At 42.5% G+C, this 22,055-nt stretch overlaps 1 protein-coding gene across 1 annotated transcript in view; it reads left to right on the forward strand.

The window, feature by feature from the left end:
- Window positions 1-22,055, forward strand: part of Zswim5 (zinc finger SWIM-type containing 5) — a 110,003-nt gene that overhangs the window by 71,176 nt on the left and 16,772 nt on the right. Inside the window, exons 3-6 of the mRNA XM_036178276.1 lie at window positions 5,240-5,388; window positions 8,903-9,053; window positions 11,543-11,722; window positions 21,148-21,324. Coding sequence (XP_036034169.1) covers window positions 5,240-5,388; window positions 8,903-9,053; window positions 11,543-11,722; window positions 21,148-21,324 — 657 coding nt within the window. The remainder of the gene's footprint in view (window positions 1-5,239; window positions 5,389-8,902; window positions 9,054-11,542; window positions 11,723-21,147; window positions 21,325-22,055) is intronic.

A 22,055-nucleotide genomic window follows, 5' to 3' on the forward strand; every position in this document is an offset into this window, starting at 1 on the left:
ACATATAGAAAGAAGGAAAGAAAGAAAATTGTTCCTCAGACCTAAAAGCTCCCTTAGGACATGTAAAGCCTCATGAGAAAAAGCCAGTTCCCTAAATGCTTCAGAGTGGACTTACCTAATGGTAATAGTAGACCATCAGAGGATTTTAAATTAGAGATGGTATGATATTTCTTATTTAACTAACTTTGCCCTTTAACTGTGGCTTGATTAGTAATTATTTATAAAAGATACCCCTTCCATTTTATCTTCTCCTATCACCCGAGGAAGAACCCAGACTATCTCACTAAAGTGTCATGTATTTTGACATGTTATCAGTACTAGGTGAGTCAGCTTATTCTCATTCTTTTTATAAGAAGACTCAAATATCCAAACAAATAAACTTATATAAAAACGTTTTAATTTAATGTAACTTAATTTTAAATCAATCAGTTTGGACTGAGAGTTAGTGGAAAGCTAATGACTCCAGGTATTGCTTACCTAGTTGAAATGGTTCTGCTCACTTACTTTTAATACTTGCCCTCCTCTGTCTGACCTTTGAATGTGGGCATTTCTCATTTAATCTTTTTTTTTTCTCATTTTATGGGCTCTCTATAGACAATTTCAGCTATCTCCTTGACTTCAGCTGTCATCTGTTTACCATGATTCACAGATTCATTTTTCCATCCAGCACTTGTGACTTTTATATCACAGAGACATCCTAAGATCAGTAGTTCCAAATATGAATTTATAGTCTACATTCTCTCACCTTTTTAATTTTAGTTGATACCAGGGATTGGACTGAAGGCCTTTCATGTGTTAGGCAAGTGTTCTACCACTGAGCTGCACACTGGCTAGAGTTAACTTCCTCAGACTTGCTCATTCTTCTGCTTAGTCACAATCTTAACGATTAGCACTATGCTCTAGACACTGATACAAACCTGTATTCATCTCTAACATCTTTTCTTCCTACATGTATTCCACTGCAAAGTCTGTTCATCTTAAATATTTCATGATTTTCATTTCTATAGTACCATCACTCTAAATTAAACCACCATGATCTTTTGCCTAGATAGCTACAATTTTCCCCTTCATTCTGTCCTCCGTAGGGCCAGCCCAAGTGATTTTTCTATAACTACAGATATTGTTACACCATTTCTTTTTGTTTTGTTTGTTTTTGAGATAGGATCTTACTATGTAGCTCTGGCTGTCCTAGAACTCACTGTATAGACCATGCTGCTGGTCTTGAACTTGCAGAGCTCTGCTTGCCTCTGCCTCCCAAATACTGGATTTAAAGGCATATGCCACTACACCTGCCCACACCATTTCCTTCTGGGGGGAGGTTGGTTTTTTTTTTTTTTTTTTTTTTTTGTTTTTTTATACAGGGTTTTTCTGTGTAGTCCTAGCTGTCCTGGAACTCATTCTGTAGACCAGGCTGACCTCAAACTCATAGAGATCCTCCTGCCTCTGTCTCCCAAGTGCTGGGATTAAAGACCTGCATCACCACTGCCCGGCTCTGTTCTTATTTAAAATCCTTCATTTGTCTCTTATTGTTATTAGGAAAAAGTCCACATTTCTTTGGCCAACAAAACAGTGCATCAACTGGCTATTGCTTACATTTTACATGAGATTCCCTTGAGAGAATGTCTTCTCTTCTATTATAGTTGTATTCAGTTACAGTGTAGTTTATGACTTCATGTTGTCTTTGAACAAAAGTGCACTCAGTATTTCCCTCACTCTGTGCCAGGCAGACGCCCATTCACTCCTCCAGGGTCTTTTTTTTTTTTTTTTTTTTTTAAGCCTACTGTGGCTTCTCTTTCCACATGAAACTGTGTGTGTGAAGAACTGGGGAAGTAGTTCTTGCTAGTATGTACAAGGCTCTGTGTTCAATTTCAAGCATAATAGGGAAAATATGCATATAATTATTTGTTTATCCCCCTTCTCTCCAACTATTCCAAAGCCTCCAAGAGGAGAGGGACTTTATCAGTTTTGTGTATCACTAAATATTCAGTATTTGACACTAATTCTGCTACACTTTAGGCTCTCGGTATATATTGCTTGCTCTGTTTTAGTTTGTTTTTCAACTAAGATCTCACTATATTGCTCAAGCTAGCCAGAACTCTTCAACAAAGAGATCCTCCTTCCCTAGCCTCAAAAGTTGCTAGGATTAGAGGCACGTGTCACTGCACCTGGCTATATGTTTAATAAATGAAACTGTTGTGGTTAGAGAGATGGCTCGGTGGTTAAGAGCACTTTCTGCACTTCCAAAGGACCCAGGTTCAATTCCCAGGACCCACATGGCAGCTCACAACCATCTATAATTGTAGTCCTATGGAATCTGATAGACAATATATCCGTGCACATAAATAAATCTTTAAAAACAAATGAAACTGTCTTATTAAATATTTTGTGGTTCTGGGCATGATGCTACACAGCCTTGGGGGGCCAAGGAAGGAGGATCCAGCCAACCTTGTCCAAGAATTGAAGCCAGCCTTATCAACATAGGAGGACCACCTCTCTCTCTGTCTCTGTCTCTCTCTCTCTCTCTCTCTCTCTCTCTCTCTCTCTCTCTCTCTCACGCACATGCACACATGCCCTCTGTGGGGCCTCTTGGCTTTTTCAGGTGACTGTTTGGTCTTCACACTGATTTTCTATTGTATCTTACCTAAATGCTGCCTTACTCTTTTTCTTTTCCTTTCTTTCCTTTCCTTTTCTTTGTTATAACTACCCAGCAGCAAACTAGAAAACATTTTGGGTGAAATTTGACTTTTAATCACTTTGAAGATTCTGCAGTGACCTAGTCCTATGCTAGCAGGGTGTTCTGTAGAACGAATACTAGGTATTTTTTAATGTGCATGATTTCTTCCACAGCTGCTATGACCTTGTGGATCTAGAGTGCTCTCTGCTTTTCTTCATACCTCCTCCAGTCCTGAGAGATGATATCATTCCATACTTGCAGCCAGTTGATTAAGGCCAACTTCTTAGGACAGGTTCCTAATTCTACTTTTTCATCCCCTAATTGAATCACCTAGGATGATAATTGATCCAACTGCCTCTGCCTTCAGCTGCTAGACCACTGTTATTCTTTCCTCAGTCCTTAGACCCAGAGTATCCAGAAACCCAGTCCTCAGCTTAACCTAATTTATCTCAGTTCCTTCTTCCTGAGCTACCAATTAGGTTCTAAAACATCCCAAAAGATGTCCAAAATAACTGTCTTAACAGTTACCAGCACTGTGCTCATAAAGGATTCATCTGAATTTCGCTAGGGATTGAAATGTGAGCAAGGAACCAACAGACTTTCAGGAAAGAGGTCTATGTGAATAACTCCAGCTGTGTTTTAAGCAGTTTTGCTGAGTTAAGCCCAGATATGAAGGAAACATGAATATAAGTTTATAAAATCATGTCACCATGTCTACAGCTCTGCTGTGCTCTAGGAAATAGTTTTATGGTGAAATACAATATAACACATATACATGTATTTGTTAAGATGTCTCATGTAACCCAGGCTGTCCTTAAATTCACTATGTAATCAAAGATGAATTTGAATTCCTGATCCTCTGCTTCTACTTCCTGAGGGTTGGAGATTAGAGATTATGAACCACCCTGCTCAGCTAAAAATAGTTTTGTGTTCTAATAGAATATTTTTAGTTTTAAAACTAATATATGTATATTAGTACAGATTTGAACTTCACAGAGGAGCAAAACAAAGTAATAAATATTACTTTCGGGGGCGGGATGTTGTGATTTTTATTCCTGTATTTTGAAGATACAGAGGAGAAATAAACTAAGTTTCCCCTACCATACCCTCAGAATACAGCAAATTCCTCTGTGACCAACTGTGTGGGGATTTTTTTTTTTTCTCTGCACATCAACAACCTAGTTCCACAACAGACACCAACATGTCCTCTTATACAATTCATTTCTGATACTGACTACCTGGAGGTGGTGAAAGGCCCACATATTGAAGCTCAGTCTCGGGACTGTTGCTTCTGCCCTACCTCAGATGCCAGTCATATGCCCCAGGTTGTTACAGCTCTTAACTAGCTGGCAGACTGACTGACCATAAACCAAATTTTCCACACTCCTCTCCTGATGATCATTTGCTGGGGCAGATCACCGAATCATGGAAACATTTTACTTACATTTGCAGGTTCATTATAACATTACCAAAGGTACAACCGAAAAATACACAGGGCAAAGCATGTCTGACAAGAGGCTATGCTTCTGTACTTTCCCCAAGTATGCTGCTCTTGAGAACCGTCCCCCACGTCCTGCTATTTAGAAGCTCTACAAATTCTACGCTGTTGGGTTCTTCTGGAAGTGTCATTACATAGATATGATTGTTTAACTCACTGGCCGGCCATTGGTGAGCAATTTAACCTTCAGGACTGTTTCTCCTCTTCAGTAGAGACTGACACACGGGACTAAATGTCCCAGCTCTCTGCCTGGGCGAGCAGAGCCAATCCCAAAGCTGTCTAGCTGTCTTGACTGTCATCAACAACTCATTAGCACACAGAGAGGCACCACTTGGAAAATGCCAAGGACTTTAAAGTTGTATGCCATGCCTCGAGAAATGGCTCAGCAGCTGAGAGTACTTGTTGCTCTTATAGAGGACCTAGGCTTGAGTCCCAGAATCCCCATGGCCACTAACAACCAGTGGTAACTAGCTCCAGAAGATTGGATGCCCTCCTCTGGCCTCTGCAAGCACTGCACACATGTGATGCACAGACATACATGCAAACAAAACATCCATACACATAAAATGAAAATCTTTTTTTAAAAAAATAGTGGTATGCTATGAAATAAAGGACAGAGACCACATGTATATTTAACAAAAGCAGACGTGTGTGTGTATCTCTCGCGCTCGAGAGAGAGCCTTCATTGCTTTTCTTTTTTCCTTTTTTGGTTTTTCAAGACAGGGTTTCTCTGTGTAGCCCTAGCTGTCTTGGAACTTGCTCTATAGACCAGGCCTCCAATCCACCTGCCTCTGCCTCCCAAGTTCTGGGACTAAAGGCATGTGCCACCCCACCACCCCACACACAGCATATGTGTATTTCAGTCTAGGCTTTTCAGTAGTCATAGACCTTAGAAGGCTACAACTTTGACTTCTGTGAACCTGAAACTGGCACACATCCTATATTTCTGAAGTCCCACAGTTGCCAAAGCACTGACTGTCGCGTCGGTATGCTCACAGTGTGCCACACAGCTGAGTGTGTGGCATGGGAATCCAGATCATTGATCACACCGTTCCCGTTCCTCACAGGCGCCCCTGACCCCACAGCTGGGGCCAGCATCGACGATGAGAACTGTTGGCACTTGGATGAAGAGCAGGTGAAGGAACAAGTGAAGCTTTTCCTCTCCCAGGGGGGTTACTATGGCTCTGGAAAGCAGCTCAATTCAATGTTTTCCAAGGTAAGAAATTTTAAAAAGCGGTTCTTTCTTTTAAACATTAAGTAAACATGGCTCACCACACCCCTGCCTTCTGGTGCCCCTAGCTGACCTCACCTAACTGTACTGAGAGCTTAACACCTAGCAGGAGAGGATAAGCAGAGCCCTCATGATCAGGCAAGGTCACGGGGCCCACCAGCCTCCCGCTGGTGGTCCGTTCTTTCCTCTGTACTCTAAGTGAACCAGCACTGCTGGAGAACTTCGGCAAGGAACTGTCTTCTCTCTTCTGTGAACCCAAAACTGCCTGATGAAGCTTCAGAGACTAGAGTTTCAACAGTGTTCCAGAAGAGACTATTTTGAAACTTGAGGCACTCTGCCAGGCAGGCTGGATTGGTTTTTGTTTCTCTCTTTTCATTAGCACCTTTACTGGGATATACATACATACATACACACATACATACATACATACATACATACATACATACATACATACACACACACATACATACATACATACATACACACACATACATACATACATACACACACACATACATACATACATACATACATACACACACACATACATACATACATACATACATACACACACATACATACATACACACACATACATACATACATACATACACACACACACACATACATACATACACACACACATACATACACACACACATACATACACACACACACACACACATACACACACACACACACACACACACACACACATATATATATATTATACAGTTTACACATATAATCAGTACAATTTTGGCTGGAGATGCAGGTCAGAAGTATAACACTTGCCTAGCATGTACAAGTTCAGTAAGTATTTATGGAGGTTTTTTTGGGGGGGGGTTGGTATATTCACAGATAGAATAGAGCCATCACCACAATTAATATTCTCATCACCCCGGAAAGAAACTTCATGCTTTTTACCTTTTGGTCATAAGTGAGCTGCTTCAGAAACAAACTGAGATATTTGTCTTTCCATGACATCAAATTTATGGAAAAATAATTCACAAGTGATGTCTGTTTTGTTAGTTTTGATTTACCAACTAGTCCCGATTTTACATTACAATTGCAGGGCTTAATTTAAAGTTTATTTTGGGGGTTGGGGATTTAGCTCAGTGGTAGAGCGCTTGCCTAGCAAGCGCAAGGCCCTGGGTTCGATCCTCAGCTCAAAAATAAAATAAAATAAAATAAAAAATAAAGTTTATTTTGGGGGTTCTGATGATGTGAATGTAGTGCTCAAAGGATGACTATGTGGAATCAGTTCTGTTTCCCCCTTGTCCTGGGCACCAGAGATTGAACTCAGTCACCAGGCTTAAGGGCCAAGTATCTTTATGTGCTAAGCCATCTGAGTTGCCTCACAATTTATTTTATTCCAACCTTAATTACTGATATTAATCCTAAGATCACATACATCATCCCAGTTTTATACACATCACATTATATCTATCATCTATCTACTTATCTATCTATCTTCTACCTACCTACTATATATGTAGGTATGTGCTCTTGTACTAGGAGAAGCAGATGCTTTTTTGTGTGGTGGGCTACAAAAGAATTGCGCTGCAGAGGTCAGTGAGGTCTCTGAAGTCAAGAGCAGACATATGCAGAGAATCACTCAAGGGGTTAGATAAATATCAACATAAGGGGATGGGAAGGTGGTTCATTGGTAAGCTGCAGTCAATCCCCTGCAATGCTGGTAAAATGGGAGGTGAGAGTCTGGAGTTCATTGGCTAGTGGGCTTAGTCTACTTAGAGTTCCAGGCCAATGAGAGACTATCTCAAACGAAAGATGAAGTGCCCCTGAGGAACAACACCCAAGGTCATCCTCTTAACTTACACACACACACACACACACACACACACACACACACACACACACACACGTGTGCATGAACACATACGTGAAGATAGTGACATGAAGGCCCAGTCACAGAACTCTTCTGAGTTGCAGAGCAGGTTCCTCACACAGAGCTGCTTCAAGATGTGGAGCCAGATCGGAAGAGCAGCAGTGTAGCAGGCACTGTCAAGCAGGGAGATCGCATGAGCTGAAGCCCTAGAGATAGTCAAGAGTTACTCACCTACTGACCGCTTAGTGTCAGCTGGTCTGCTGAGGAGTTGACGGGTATTCCATACCTCATTGTTAGGTGCCCCTTTTATTCACTTATTTTTTAATCATCTATTTTACATCCTGGCTACAGCCTCCCCTCATCCTCCCCAGTCCCTTTCCTCCGTTTTCCCTTCCCATCTCCAATCCCCTCCTCTTCCATCTCCAGCCAGGAAAGGGCAGGTCTCCTATGAGTTTCAACAAAACAGGGCATATCAAGCTGCAGTAAGACTAAGCACCTCCCCATGTATTAAGGCTGGGCAAAGCGACCCAGTATGAGGAGTAGGGTCCCAAAGCCAGTAAAAGAGTCAGAGACAGCCCCTGCTCCCTCTGTTAGGAGTCCCATAAGAGGACCAAGCTACACAGCTGTAACATATATGCAGAGGGCCTAGGTCAGTCTCATGCAGGCTCTCTGGTTGTTGGTACCGTCTCTTCGAGCCCCTATGAGCCCAGGTTAGTTGATTGTGTGAGCCTTCTTATGGTGTGTTGACCTTTCTGGTTCCTACACTCCTTTCTCCTCCTCCCCAGGATTCCGGAACTCGGGTCAATGTTTGGCTGTTAGTCTTGCCTTCATCAGTTGCCGGATGAAGCCTCTCTGATGACAGTTGGACCAGGCACCATCTGGTCACAGGAGATGGCCAGTTCAGGCTACTTATCCACTATTGCTAGGAGTCTAAGCTGAGGTCCTCCTCGTGGACTCCTGGAGATTCCCCTGCACTAGGTTTCTGGCCGACCCCAAAATGCCCCATCTCCCTCAACAGCCCCCCTCCATAGCCTCCCCAAACTGGATCCTTCATGTTCCCATCCCCACCTGCCCTCAGTCCACTCTCTACCGCAGAGCTAAATCCCCAACTGTATAATTTTCTCTATTCTGGACTTTCAAATAATAAGAATATATGGGGGGGGGTGACTTCTTTCACTTCTAAACCTGCTGTTTTAAAGGCTCATCTTTATGGTTAAGTAAGAGTCCATTTTATTTAGCTTCTGTCTATTAGTAGACACTTGGATTGCTTTTACCTTTTTGCTGCTCTTTAAAAAAAAAGGTGTTAACATCCTTGTACAAGTTCTACATAAACAATTCTCCAAGGTTGCTGCCTCATTTTATAGTCCCAGCAACAGTACATGGGTTCTGATTTCTTTACATCCAGGCCAATACTGTTACTGTCTTTTTATTCCAGCCATCATAGTGTGTTTAAAGAGGCATCTCACTATATATAACAGGCTTTCTTGATACATGTAGGAATTTGGCTTACAGAGTTGAGCGGCTTGCTTTCTGTCTCTTAAGAACACTACGCAAGTACATCATCTTTTCAACCTGTCCTCCGTCTTTCACCTCCTCCTTTTCTGTGCTCTGCAGTTACCAATTAATTACTTGCCCCTCCTTATATGGCAGGTTCGAGAGATGCTTCGGATGAGAGATTCCAATGGAGCCAGGATGCTGACACTCATAACTGAGCAATTTATGGCTGACCCCCGCCTCACACTCTGGAGGCAGCAAGGAGCGAGCATGACAGACAAGTGCAGGCTGCTCTGGGATGGACTGGGTAAGTCCCTAGTCCTCATGAGTCAAGACCTGCTTCAGAGTGCATTTGTTGTCAGGGTCTTCAGTAGAAGCATCCTAATCTCGCTCTGTTGCTTCTACAGCACTGTGCTTGCCTGTTTAGATTCCATTTCATGTTACCTCCACAGAAGCCATCGCTGAAAGAAAACCTCTTAACTTGGCTTCAGTTGCATGGCACTAACCTAGCTCTCTAAATCCGTAGCTCAAGGTCTGGGGACATAGCTCAGCTAGTCGAATGCTTCCCTAGCATATACCAAACCCAAAGTTCAATCAGCACGACACAAAAGCAGGTGTGCTGGCACACACCTGTAATCTCAGCACTTGGAAAGGTGGAGAAAGGAGAAACGAGCGTTCAAGATCATCCTATTACTTAGTGAATTCCAACACCACCACAAAAACCCCTTAGCCTCACTTTTTTGTTGCTTGCCCCGAGTCTCCTCTCTGCTGTCACGCCTAGCCAGACCGCTGAATGTGAGGAGTTCTCCAGTGCTTAGGCTTCGGCCTTCTATGCTGCTCTTCTTTCTCTCTTTCTGTACTTGTTGAAGAGCTTCATGGCAAGCCAGGCATGGTGGCACCCCTTTAATCCCTGCACTCAAGAGGCAGAAGCAAGCTGGTCTCTATAGTTTAAGGCCATCCTGGTCTACATAGAAAGTTCCAGGCTAGCCAGGACTGTATGGTCAGACCTTGTCTCAAAAAGTAAAAAATAAATAAGTATAAACAAATATAATTTAAAATTTTTAAAAAATAAGAGTTGAACCAATATAGACAAACTTTTATCTTCAGTTAGTATCTGAAACTGAGGCTATGTGGTCTTTAAAACATATCTAGGGCTGGAGAGATGGCTCAAGGGTTAAGAGCACTGGTTGTTCTTCCAGAGGTCCTGAGTTCAATTCCCAGCAACCACATGATGGCTCACAACCATCTGTAATGAGATCTGGTGCCCTCTTCTGGTGCGCAGGCATACATGCACACAGAACACTATATATGTGATAAATAAATCTAAAAAATTCTATTTGAGGAAAAACATCCTATTTTACTTTAAGAAGCTATGAAATCTGGGGCTGGAGACATATAGCTCAGTGATTAAAAACATGTATAATTTTGCAAGGACCCAAGTTCAATTCCCAGCACCCATGTTGGGCAGCTCATAACTGCCTATAACTCCAGCTCCAAAGGGATCCCTCTAACCTCAGCCACAAGCACATATACATATGCATGTATGCATAAATAATAATAAAAATATTTTTTAGAAAATGGCTGTGAAATTCCCAATCATGATTGAGTTAAGAATCATTATGTGCCGGGCGATGGTGGCGCACGCCTGTAATTCCAGCACTTGGGAGGCAGAGGCAGGTGGATCTCCATGAGTTCGAGGCCAGCTGGTCTACAGAGCTAGTCCAGGGCAGGCTCCAAAGCTACAGAGAAACCCTGTCTCAAAAAACCAAAAAAATAAATAAACAAATAAATAAAAGAAGAAGAAGGAGGAGGAGGAGGAGCAGCAGCAGCAGCATTATGTAACTGGATATGATAGCTGTAATTCCAGCATTTTGGAAAGTAAGTCAGGGGGAAGTGAGTTCAAGGCCAACTAACCTGAACAATTTAATTTAGCAAGACCCTATGGGGGAAAATCACTTCATTTCTGCTTATTGCTAACTGGAGATTGAGAAAGTGTCTGACACAGCCACATAGCCAATCCTGAAAAGCAACCTGTTTTCCTTGAAAAGGAGAGTGACATGTTCAAAGAAATAGTACCCACTTCTTCTTTGGAATATATGATGTTCTACCACAGCGACAGAAAACAAAACTGAAAAAGGTAGTGTTTTAAGGCTGACCACAAATTTGATCAGCGGTTACAAAATCCAAGTTCAAGCCGGGCGGTGGTGGCGCATGCCTTTAATTCCAGCACTCAGGAGACAGAGGCAGGCGGATCTTTGTGAGTTCGAGGCCAGCCTGGTCTACAGAGCGAGTTCCAGGAAAGACGCAAAACTACACAGAGAAACCCTGTCTCGAAAACCCCCCCAAAAAAACCAAAATCCAAGTCCAAAGTAAATCATTTTTCTTTGAAAAAAATACTAAGATTTGTTCTGTAATAATAGATTAGACTAGACCCTTTGCAGATTTTATTTCATGTAATTCTCCTACTATACCAATAAGATAGATATTTTTAAGTTCTCTGTTTAATAATTGAGGGACTTAGAGGTAAACAATCTAACTACCCAAAATATGAAACTTTTCTGAGCACGTCCCTTCCAACCTTGACTTTATGTTAAGGCAATTCACTATTATGCCTTGAATATGGTGTGTGTGTGTGTGTGTGTGTGTGTGTGTGTGTGTGTGCGCGCGCGCGCGCGCTGATGGGTTTTTTTTTTTTTTTCCTTTGGGGGCATTTGGGTTGTTTGGGTGCTGAGGCCTGAAGCAGAGGCATACATGTTACTCCTAGATACTAAGAATATGGACTGCTCTGTTTTTCAGGGGCCTTATGGGTGTGTATAATTTTAAATCCACACTGCAAACTGGAAGAAAAATCCTGTTGGCTACAGCAGCTGCAGAAGTGGAATGACCTGGATATCTGTCCTCTGGAAGATGGCAACTATGGGCATGAACTACCCAACGTTACCAATGCCCTTTCCCAGAGTGCTAGCCACAGCCCAGGTGAGCCAAGTACCTTTCTGTCGAGAACTTCAGGAGGTGACAGGACGAAACACCAGAACAACGGTAGTCAAGCAGCCTTCTTTTTCCTCTTTCTTTCTTTTTTTTTTCTTTTTTTCCTGTCAAAGTTATCATCTTAAATAAGAAAAGCTTTTCTTTTCATTCATCTCAACAGGCTAAGTCTTAGGTAGGCATAAGCGTTTGATGTTGAGGATGCTATCTTTTTCCACATCAAGAGTGTCTACAGTGCCCAGCATGAAGTCCTAGTGCTCTCTGCCCGATTCCTCTCAACCTTCAGGTTCTCTGTATTTGTGTACCTAGAAAACCTGCTTTAAAGGAGAGACAGAAGCCTACCAAAAAGTAAACAAAACCTAAGGCCAGGTGTTGTGTCTCAGTTCTGTATTCCCAGCATCCTGAAGGGATGAGGGATGAAGGGAGAGGCAAGCAGACCCATCTTTTTGTGTAGTAACCTTACCAGATCCTCCCAGCACTCAGGAGGCAGAGGCAGGCGGATCTCTGAGTTTGAGGCCAGCCTGGTCTACAGAGTGAATCTCAGGACAGCCCGTTGTTAGGATCCTGAGAGGGACATGTGGACTCCTTGTAAGCACAGCCAAGGGGAGGTCCTAGGGCAGTTAGGTTATTTTAGATATGATTCGCTTAAGTGGCAATCATATTAGTGTGTTCTAATTGGCCAAGGCTAGTCAGGGGCTGATTAAGGCTACAGCATTTTTATTTCTGGGCAGGCCTAGACAAGTCCCAGGCTTAGTCCTTATTTGGTTATTACCTTGAGCTTGCTGCTGTGGCTCAGGCCTGGCCTGCATGTACCAGGCCTCCTTGTCCTTGCTGTTGGAGGTGTTGGAGACTGATTGTCCTTTGTTTGTGGCTCTTTCAGAAACTGTTTGTTCAGTCTCAGGAAATTGAAATTGAGGCCTGATCTCTTAGAGAAGACTGAGGAGCCTTTTATGGCATCTACTCAGTCCTTTCACCAAGGATACTCAGAGAAACCGTCTCCAAAAAAACAAAACAAAAAAAACAAATACAGGGCTGGAGAGATGGCTCAGAGGTTAAGAGCACGGAATGCTCTTCCAGAGGTACTGAGTTCAATTCCCAGCAACCACATGGTGGTTCACAACCATCTGTAATGAGATCTGGCGCCCTCTTCTGTATACATAATAAATAAATAAATCTTTAAAAAATACATTTAAAAAAAACAAATACATCATCCCAAGTTATTGACAAGACTCCTACTCCACTGTAAGGCAAATCTAGTACAGTAATACCATACCTTCTGCCTTTTGAGCAGCTCACTGTTCTACAGATTCATCAATATCCATGTCATTCCTTCTACCTCAGGCCTTTTGATGTTGACCATTGTTCTTTAGTTCATCGAGTCTTTATTGGTAGGTCATTTTGTCAGACATTGATCTTACACTTGTTCTCTTTTATTTATTTATTTTTTAAGTAATAGCTATCGGCATATTCAACCTCGAGGAAGAAATCGCTTAAATAATTGTTTTTGTTTGGTCATCTTCTATTGCGCCATAATTAGTTGCCAGTATACTTAAGATAACTAAGTTAATGAGCTATGAAGAGAGTATAATTTTGTTACTTCACTCAGCTATCCATTCCTGGCACTCATCTAGCCTACACAACACAAGAAGTCGTCACTTTAGTATAGACGTTAGATGGCATAGAAGATCAAATATATATAAACACACACCCCACTCTGGAATTTCTCATTTTGTGTTGGTTCTTATTGTTACCTTATTCTTTTCCACACATAGTCCAATCTTTGTTGTTGCTGAATTGTTGCTATGTTTTGTTCCAAAAGATCTCATTATAGGAGGCCCAGATAGACAACTTAGCACTGGCTGCTCTTCCTGAGGTCCTAAGTTCAATTCCCAGCAACCATGTGGTGGCTCACAACTATCTATAATGGGATCTGATGCCCTCTGCAGATAGAGCTCTCATATACATAAAATACAGAAATAAGATGGGTGGTGGTTACACATGCCTTTAATCCCAGCACTTGGGAGGCAGAGACAGGTGGATCTCTAAGTTTGAGGCTAGCCTGGTCTACAGAGAGGGTTCCAGAACAGCCAAGGCTCCACAGAGAAACCCTGTCTCTGGGTGGGGGAAAAAAAAAAAAAAGGTCAGAGTTACTTACTGTCTCTGTCCATCTATTCTGCCTCTTTGTGTTTGTATTTCAAAGTCCAAAAAGTTCTCTCTCTCTCTCTCTCTCTCTCTCTCTCTCTCTCTCTCTCTCTCCCTCCCTCCCTCCCTCCCTCCCTCCCTCCCTTCCCTCTCTCCCTCCTTTCTTTCTTTCCCTCCTCTCTCTCAGTTTTTTTGAGACAGGGTTTCTCTATGTAGCCCTGCTGCTCTGGAACTCACTCTTAGACCAGGCTGGCCTTGACCTCACAGAGATCTGACTGCCTCTGCCTCCCGAGTGCTGGGATTAGTGAACCACCACAACCGGCCCAAACCCTTCTCTTGTTCCCTAGATCTTATTCCCTTCCTTATCTAAGATACTGCTTTAGTGATTATCTCCCTTCTTTTCTGCATCCAGATGTTTTTCCACTCCATGAATTGTTCCTACGAGTTATAAAATACAAGCCCACTGCGTGTCACTCGCCCTTAAGCAAAGCAAAGCAAAGCAAAGACACTTTTGGGACTCCACATACCTTTCTGGCTGCCTTTCACTGAGCTATAAAAATTAAGAAAAGTAATTCAGAGCTGAGTGTAGGGTACATGCTTATAATCTCAGCACTCAGGAGGTAGGAGCAGGGGATCATGAATTCAAGACCAGCTTAGACTATATAAGCTAGACCCTGCCTCAAAATTATTTTTTTTAAGAGTTATTTCTTTGTTTTTTGAGGCAAGGTTTCTCTATGTAACAGCACTGGCTGTCCTGTCCTGGATCTCACTCTGTAGACCAGGCTGGCCTTGAACAAGTATTTTTTAAATTAAAAAGAAAAATTGTTTGAAAGACTCATATATTTACCATATATGCCAAAAATCATATATATTTACTTCTGCTCTCTGACTCTCCTATTTTTTTAAGATTTATTTATTTATTATGTATATGGAAGAGGGCACTAGATCTCATTACAGATGGCTGTGAGCCACCATGTGGGTGCTGGGAATTGAACTCAGGACCTCTGGAAGAGCATTCGGTGCTCTTAACCTCTGAGCCATCTCTCCAGCCCTCTGATTCTCCTTTGAGTACACCCTAGTCATGTTGTTTTTGGTATTTTACTCTTTTTGGGGGCCCACCACCCAGCTCCCAAATAAATCACACACAGAGGCTTATTCTTAATTATAATGTCCGGCCTTAGCTTGGCTTAGTTTCCAGCCAGCTTTTCTTAATTTAAATTGTCCCATCTATCTTTTGCCTCTGGTCTTTTCCCATTCACGTACTTCTGTAAATCTTACTTTTACTCCATTGCTGGTTGTGTAGCTCGGTGGCTGGCCCCTGGAGCCCTCCTCCTTCTCTGGCCGCTAGATCCTTTTTCTTCTCCCTCTTCCCAGATTCCTCCCTCTATATATTCTCTCTGCCTGCCAGCCCCACCTATCCTTTCTCCTGCCTTGCTATTGGCCAGTTCTTTATTAGACCCTCAGGTGTTTTACACAGGCACAGTAACACTGCTTTACAGAGTTAAACAAATGCAACATAAGCAAAAGTAATACACCTTAAAATAATATCCCCCAACATAGTCAGGTTTTCAGCCCAACCTGTACTGAGACAGCTCTGTATTGGTCACTAATATCATCTATGGCCAGATTGGATGGTTGATTCTCAGTTGTAATCTTAATTGATGTTTGACCTCTTAGCAGTGTTCAACATTGATCATTTTCTGCTTGAAACATCTTTGTCATTTGGTTGCCAGTTATTCTCTGCGAGTTCTCAGTACTACCCCATTGCCCTCTCACTGTCTCTTCCCCACCTTCCCAACTTCAAAACACTGAAAGTGCCGACACTGTCGTTAGACATCCTCCTTCTCTATTGCCTTGGAGAGTGCACTGTTGTACAAGTTTGCACTCCCACCAGCAGTGGAGGAGTGTTCCCTTTGCTCCGCATCCTTTCCAACATTGACTGTCATTAGTGTTTTTGATCATAGCCATTCTGACAGGTGTAAGGTGGTATCTCAGAGTCGTTTTGATTTGCATTTCTCTGATGATTAAGGATGTTGAGCATTTCTTTTTTTTTTTTATTAAGTGCCTGATCCCAATTTTTTTTTAAGATTTATTTATTCATTATATATACAGAAGAGGGCACCAGATCTTATTACAGATGGTTGTGAGCCACCATGTGGTTGCTGGGAATTGAACTCAGGACCTCTGGAAGAGCAGTCGGTGCTCTTAACCTCTGAGCCAGCCCCCCGAGCATTTCTTTAAATGTCTTCCAGCCATTTGTGATTCTTCTTTTGAGAATTCTCTGTTTAGCCCTTTAGCCCATTTTTTAATTGGATTGTTCAGTATTTTGATGTCTAGTTTCTTGAGTTCTTTATATATTTTGGAGATTAGTCCTCTGTCAGATGTGGGGTTGGTGAGGTCCTTTCCCATTCTATAGGCTGTCTTTTTGTCTTATTGACCATGTCTTTTGCCCTGCAAAAGCTTCTCAGTTTCAAGAGGTCCCATTTATTGTTGTGCTCAGTGTCTGTGCTGCTGGTGTTATATTTAGGAAGTGATCTCCTGTGCCAATGCGTTCAAGAGTACTTCCTACTTTCTCTTCTATTAAGTTTAGTGTAACTGGATTTATGTTGAGGTCTTTGATCCACTTGGATTTGAGTTTTGTGCATGGTGACAGATATGGATCTATTTGTAATCTTTTACATATTGATACCCAGTTATGCCAACACCATTTGGTGAAGATACTTTCTTTTTTCCATTGTATAGTTTTGGCTTCTTTGTCAAAAATCAGGTGTTCATATGTGCGTGGATTAATGTCAGGATCTTCAGTTCGATTCCATTGGTCTGTATGTCGAGTGCACTATTTTAATAAAGATCTGTTCATTCCCAAGTGTGAGTCTCCTGCTCAGACTTTTCCTCTTAGCCCTCGTCTTGCATATTTATTTACTTTCAAGGCCCCTGCTTTATCTTACTCTCTTCTGCCTCCTTTCCTTTTTATCTTGTTCTTGTTTTTGTTTTGTTTTGTTTTTGTTTTTTTATATAGGTAAGTGCAGGCTGTCCTCAAGCTTGCTAATCCTGTCTCTGCCTCCCAAATACTAGAATTACAGGCGTGTACCACCATTGCTCAGCTTGGACTCACTCTTGATTCTTCTTTCTCTCTCATCCACACCTTATTTGTAGGTGTGGTGGTCTGAATGGGTATGGTCCCCATAGATCCATGTGATTGAATATGTGGCCTATAGAGAGTGGCACATTAGGAGATGTGGCCTTGTTGGAGTGGGTGTGGCCTTGTTGGAGGAAGTGTGTCACTGTGGCTTTTAGGTCACTTATGCTCAAACTATACCCAGGACATAGTCTCTCTCTGCTGCCTGTGGATCAAGATGTAGAACCCTTCTCCAGCACCATGTCTGCTTGCATGCCACTGTGTTCCTGCCATGAGGCTAATGGACTAAAAACCTGTGAAACTGTAAGCCAGGTCCAACCGGGGAGCTGGGTGGTGGTGGCGGCACACATCTTCAATCCCAGCACTCGGGAGGCAGAGGCAGGTGGATCTCCGTGAGTTCGAGGCCAGCCTGGTCTACAGAGCAAGTTCCAGGACAGCCACCAAAACCACACAGAGAAACCCTGTCTTGAAAAACCAAGAAAAAAAAAAAAGACTTGGAGGTCATGGTGTTTCTTCACGGCAATAAAACCCTAACTAAGACAATGGGCAAGTCTTATTTGTCTTTATCTCAGAACATAACCAGAATCCAAGTACTTATCATCTACTGTTTATTACTTGGACTTCCTACCATTATCTCTGATAAACTGGTACAAGTGACCGCCTAACAGTTTGCTCATTCTATCCAACTAGTCTGGCCTCCTTGCTGTTTTCAAACGTTCCCCAAATACATTCCTACCTCAGGACTTAGTGATTGCTGTTCTTCCCACCTGGAATGTTCTCTTAATTATCACAATGGTTTGCCTCTTAGTTCCTACAGATTGGCATTCAAATACTCTCTCCTTTCCCCCCACCCCACCCCTTCTCCCCCTCTGAGACAGTCCTACTGCATTCCTGCTCAAGTGATCTCCTTCAGTAGCTGGGACTGTAGGCATATACAACCTCACAAAGCTGTTCAAAAGTTATCTTTTGTGGGGCTTGTTTTAGTTTGGGATTTTTATTTTCTTTTGTTTTCTGGGGGAGTTGTTTGTCTTTTTGAGACAAGGTCTTGCTATATGCTTAGCTGGCCTGGAACTCACTATGTAGTCCAGGCTAGTGTGTGCTACCACACCAGGTTTGTTTTGATTTTTAGGTGGGTTTGTATATCCCAGGCTGACCTAATATCTTTGTGCAGCCAAGAGTGGCCTTGAATTTCTGACCCCTCCACTTCCACCTCCCAGTTGCTGAGGTTACAGACATACACCACTATGCTAACGTTTCATGTGGTGCCAGGCAAGCATCCTACCAACTGAGCTACATCCCCAGCCTCTCAAATGTTATTTTATTAGAGACCATTCTATATAAAACAATAACCTTAACCTAATATCATCTTGTCTTTCTCCCTAACTCTGCTTTAGTTTTTTTCAAAGTACTTATAAATGTATATGTCTGATATACTGTATATTTAACTCTCTCCCCATTTCAATGTAAAAGTTAATAGAAACAGACTTCTCCAATCCTGCCTATAACAGTATCTGCTGTGGAGCAGCACGCCTTAATCCCAGTACTCAGGAGGCAGAGCCAGGCGGATCTGTGTGAGTTCTAGGCCAGCTAGAGCTACCAAGTGAGTTCCAGGAAAGGCGCAAAGCTACACAGAGAAACTTTGTCTCAAAAAACCAAAAGAAAGAGAGAGAGAGAGAGAGAGAGAGAGAGAGAGAGAGAGAGAGAGAGAGAGAGAGAGAAGGAAAGAAAGAAAGAAAGAAAACAAAACAAAAACCAGTATCTGCTGTGTATGAAGTATTTGATGATTTAATGAATTGCAAAGCAATGAAAGCTGTCCCCACTGTGTGCTGAGCAGACCAGAGCAAATAGTCAGGGTGAAAGACTAGCCAATAGAAGACTGTACTCTTTCCTAATGCTTTCTCTTTTGTCCAGCACCTCAGTTAGATGAGTCATGTGTGCTCTGAAACATTAGATTAAAGCAAACCTATCAATTCAATAAATTTTATTATTAATAAATAATTTTTTATTATAAATTAACTGCATTTGTATGTATATTTGTGCATGCGAATGTAGTATCTGTGGAAGCAAGAGAGTATTGGGGCCCTGGAATTGGAGTTACAGACAGTTGTGAGCTGCTCACGCTCTAAGTCCCCTAGACTGGATGTCTTAGCTGGTCTTCAGTCTTGGAGTCTGAAGAAGCAGGTTCTAATACCAGTGAAGGAGTGCCTTGGCAGCAGGACAGATGAAGTGAGGACAAGCAGGCAGAAGAGCAAGCCCTCTTCTCCTATGTCCTTTATGTGGGCTGCCACCAGAAAGTGTGGCCCAGACTTAGAGTCTTCCCAACTCAATAATCCAATCAAAAAAGAATCCCTCACAGGTGTGTCCAACTGCTTGGGTTTTAGTTGATTTCAGAACTAGTTGACAACCAAGGTGAGCCATCACATCATTACACAAGCATCTAATTTGGGTTTCTCTGAAAGTGTCATGTAGTTCAATTCTTGACCCCAGATATTTTCAGCTGTTATTAATCAGGCAAAGTAGCAATTGAATTATAGCTTATGGGGTTTCTTTCTTAAAGCATATTGGATAATTTTATTATTTCATGTTTATTATTTTGATCTTTCATATTGTTCACTCATGTTCAATTTTTTAAAATTTAGTTTATGTGGATGGAGAGATAGTTCAGCAAGTAAGAGCACTTGCTGCTCTTACAGAGGACCTGGATCCAGTTCCCAGCCCCCACACTAGGCGGCTCACAACTGCCTATATCTCCAGTTTCAGGGAGTCTGATGTCCTTTTCTGATCTAAATGTGTGGTGCACATACACTCAAGTGCGCACGCACGTGCGCGTGCGCGCGCAAACACACACACACACACACACACACATTAAACATTAAAGAAATGAATGTCTTTATAAAATTGAGTTTGTAAAGTCAGGCAAGCCTATAATCCCTGCACTTGGGAGTTAGAAGCAGGAGGCAATAGAGGCAGGGGGATCAAATTCATGGCCAACCTTGGCTACATAGCAAGTTTAAACCCTATCTCAGCCTTCCCACACATCCCCCAAAATAGTTGAGCTTATGGAAGAGTTTACACTCTATTTGAGAAGATACAACTAACCTATAACCTATGTGGGAGAATAGCAAAGACTGAAATGGCTGCGTAAAAAATCTAGGCAGTGAACATTTGAATTCCAGATAAAGAGCCAGGCTGCCCCGCCACACACACACACACACACACACACACACACACACACACACACACACACACACGGGACTTTAACTCTCTGAGCCTTCCTTACTCATTAGCAAAGTGTGGGAACTACTGTACTGTGAGTGTGGACAAGATGAAACAAGCAAAGCACAAGTTGTGTGGAGAACAGGTTAACTTTGGGACAGACTCAGTATTCTTAGAAGAGAATATAAATGAGGAGAGATACAGACAGACGAACAGATACAGACACAGAGGCTGTTAGAGTTGAGCTTATTTTGTAGTGTTGATTTCCCTGCAGCCCTTGTCTGGAAGGGAGTTGGCATGGTCAGCTTCAATCAGAAGGTTTTGTCTACATCAGCTTTCCTTGTGGAGAACCAACCACACACTGACAGCACAGTGGTAAAGGTCCCCAAATGCAGACTACTTTACACCTTTCTCAGCCTTTATTATTTGTATGTGTAAATTTTTATTTGTGTTTGATTTTTAGGGGACCTGAGGCAGGGGGTATTGTTTGTTTGTTAAAACAGAGTATTATATCACCCAAGCTAGCCTTAAACTTGTGAGCTTCCTGTGTTGAGCTCCTGAGTAGTTTTTCCAGCTTCTGATATGAATATCACAAATGAAACAAGTTATGATTAGTTATGGTATTCTCTAGGTGCCTCTTTCTTTCTCTGACTGCTGTGGAAAATAGGTTCTATCCTAACTGTTGAGTCACAGAGCACAAATGTCCCTTCAAGCTTCATGTGTCTCTGGATCCCAGTAGAGGGCTGTTCAAATAGGAGGGAATCCATAGACCTCTGCATAAGGTTTTTTCGATGGAAGATGTACATGTAAGGCTTATTTAAGGAGACAGCACAGAGTTCCCAGACAGAATGTCCGACTGCTCTAAAGAAGACCGGGTGCTAGAGCTTCAGATCATTCAGCCTTTCTTTTTCCTCCCCAGACTCTTTATCCAGACCGAGACGAACAGTCTTCAGCAGAGCGATTGAAGGCCGTGAGTTACACTGGCAGGACAGCCACCTACAGCGGATAATCAGCAGTGACACCTATGCAGCTCCTGCCTGCCAGCGGGAAAGTGAGCGACTACTCTTTAATTCCCACGGCCAGCCACTGTGGCTTGGTAAGTCTAGCCCTCTTGTGCTCTAAGAATTTCAGGACCCAATCCGACCTGTACCAGGCCCACATGAGCCAGCAGTATAGGTCCCAGCAACACCAGCTACAGCTTAAGAGTCTGTATAGCTCTTTTGGAGTGTTTGCTACCAGCTTGGGTCACTTATTTGAGGCCTGCTTCATTTGTATGTGTGCTTAACTGAGGTATAGCAATCTCAGGTGGAAATTTGTATCCTTTCCCTAAGGATAAAGCAGTTGATACATATTAAAGAGTAATAACAAAGCCCCTAGACATCAGTTCACACACGTTCAGTCATCTGTTACTAAGCAACATTACATTCTGCTCTGAACTTACATGTTCTAATTGAAAAGCACTACAAGAACTGAGGCGGTAGCTTGGTCAGTAAGCACCAGAGTTTGATCCCCAGGGCCCATGTAAAATAATCCAGGCGTGATAGTATGTTCTTACAATCTCAGTACTGGGGAGGCAGAGACAGCATATGCCTGGAGCTTGCTAGCCAGCCTAGCCTAGTGTAAGTGGCTAGTGACAGGCCAGTGAGAGGCCCTGTCTTTAAAAGAGACAGCAAACCGGCTTTGTGGGTAAAAATGTTTGCTGCACAAGCTGGATGGCCTGAGCCTGACTGCTGGAACCTGTAGTGGGAGGAGAGAACCCACTCCTGACCTTTGTCCTTAGACTCCACATGCAGTCTGCGGCATACACATGCCTGCACCCACACTCAT

This window comes from Onychomys torridus, chromosome 2 (genome assembly GCF_903995425.1).
Source record: "Onychomys torridus chromosome 2, mOncTor1.1, whole genome shotgun sequence".
Classification (NCBI taxonomy): domain Eukaryota; kingdom Metazoa; phylum Chordata; class Mammalia; order Rodentia; family Cricetidae; genus Onychomys; species Onychomys torridus.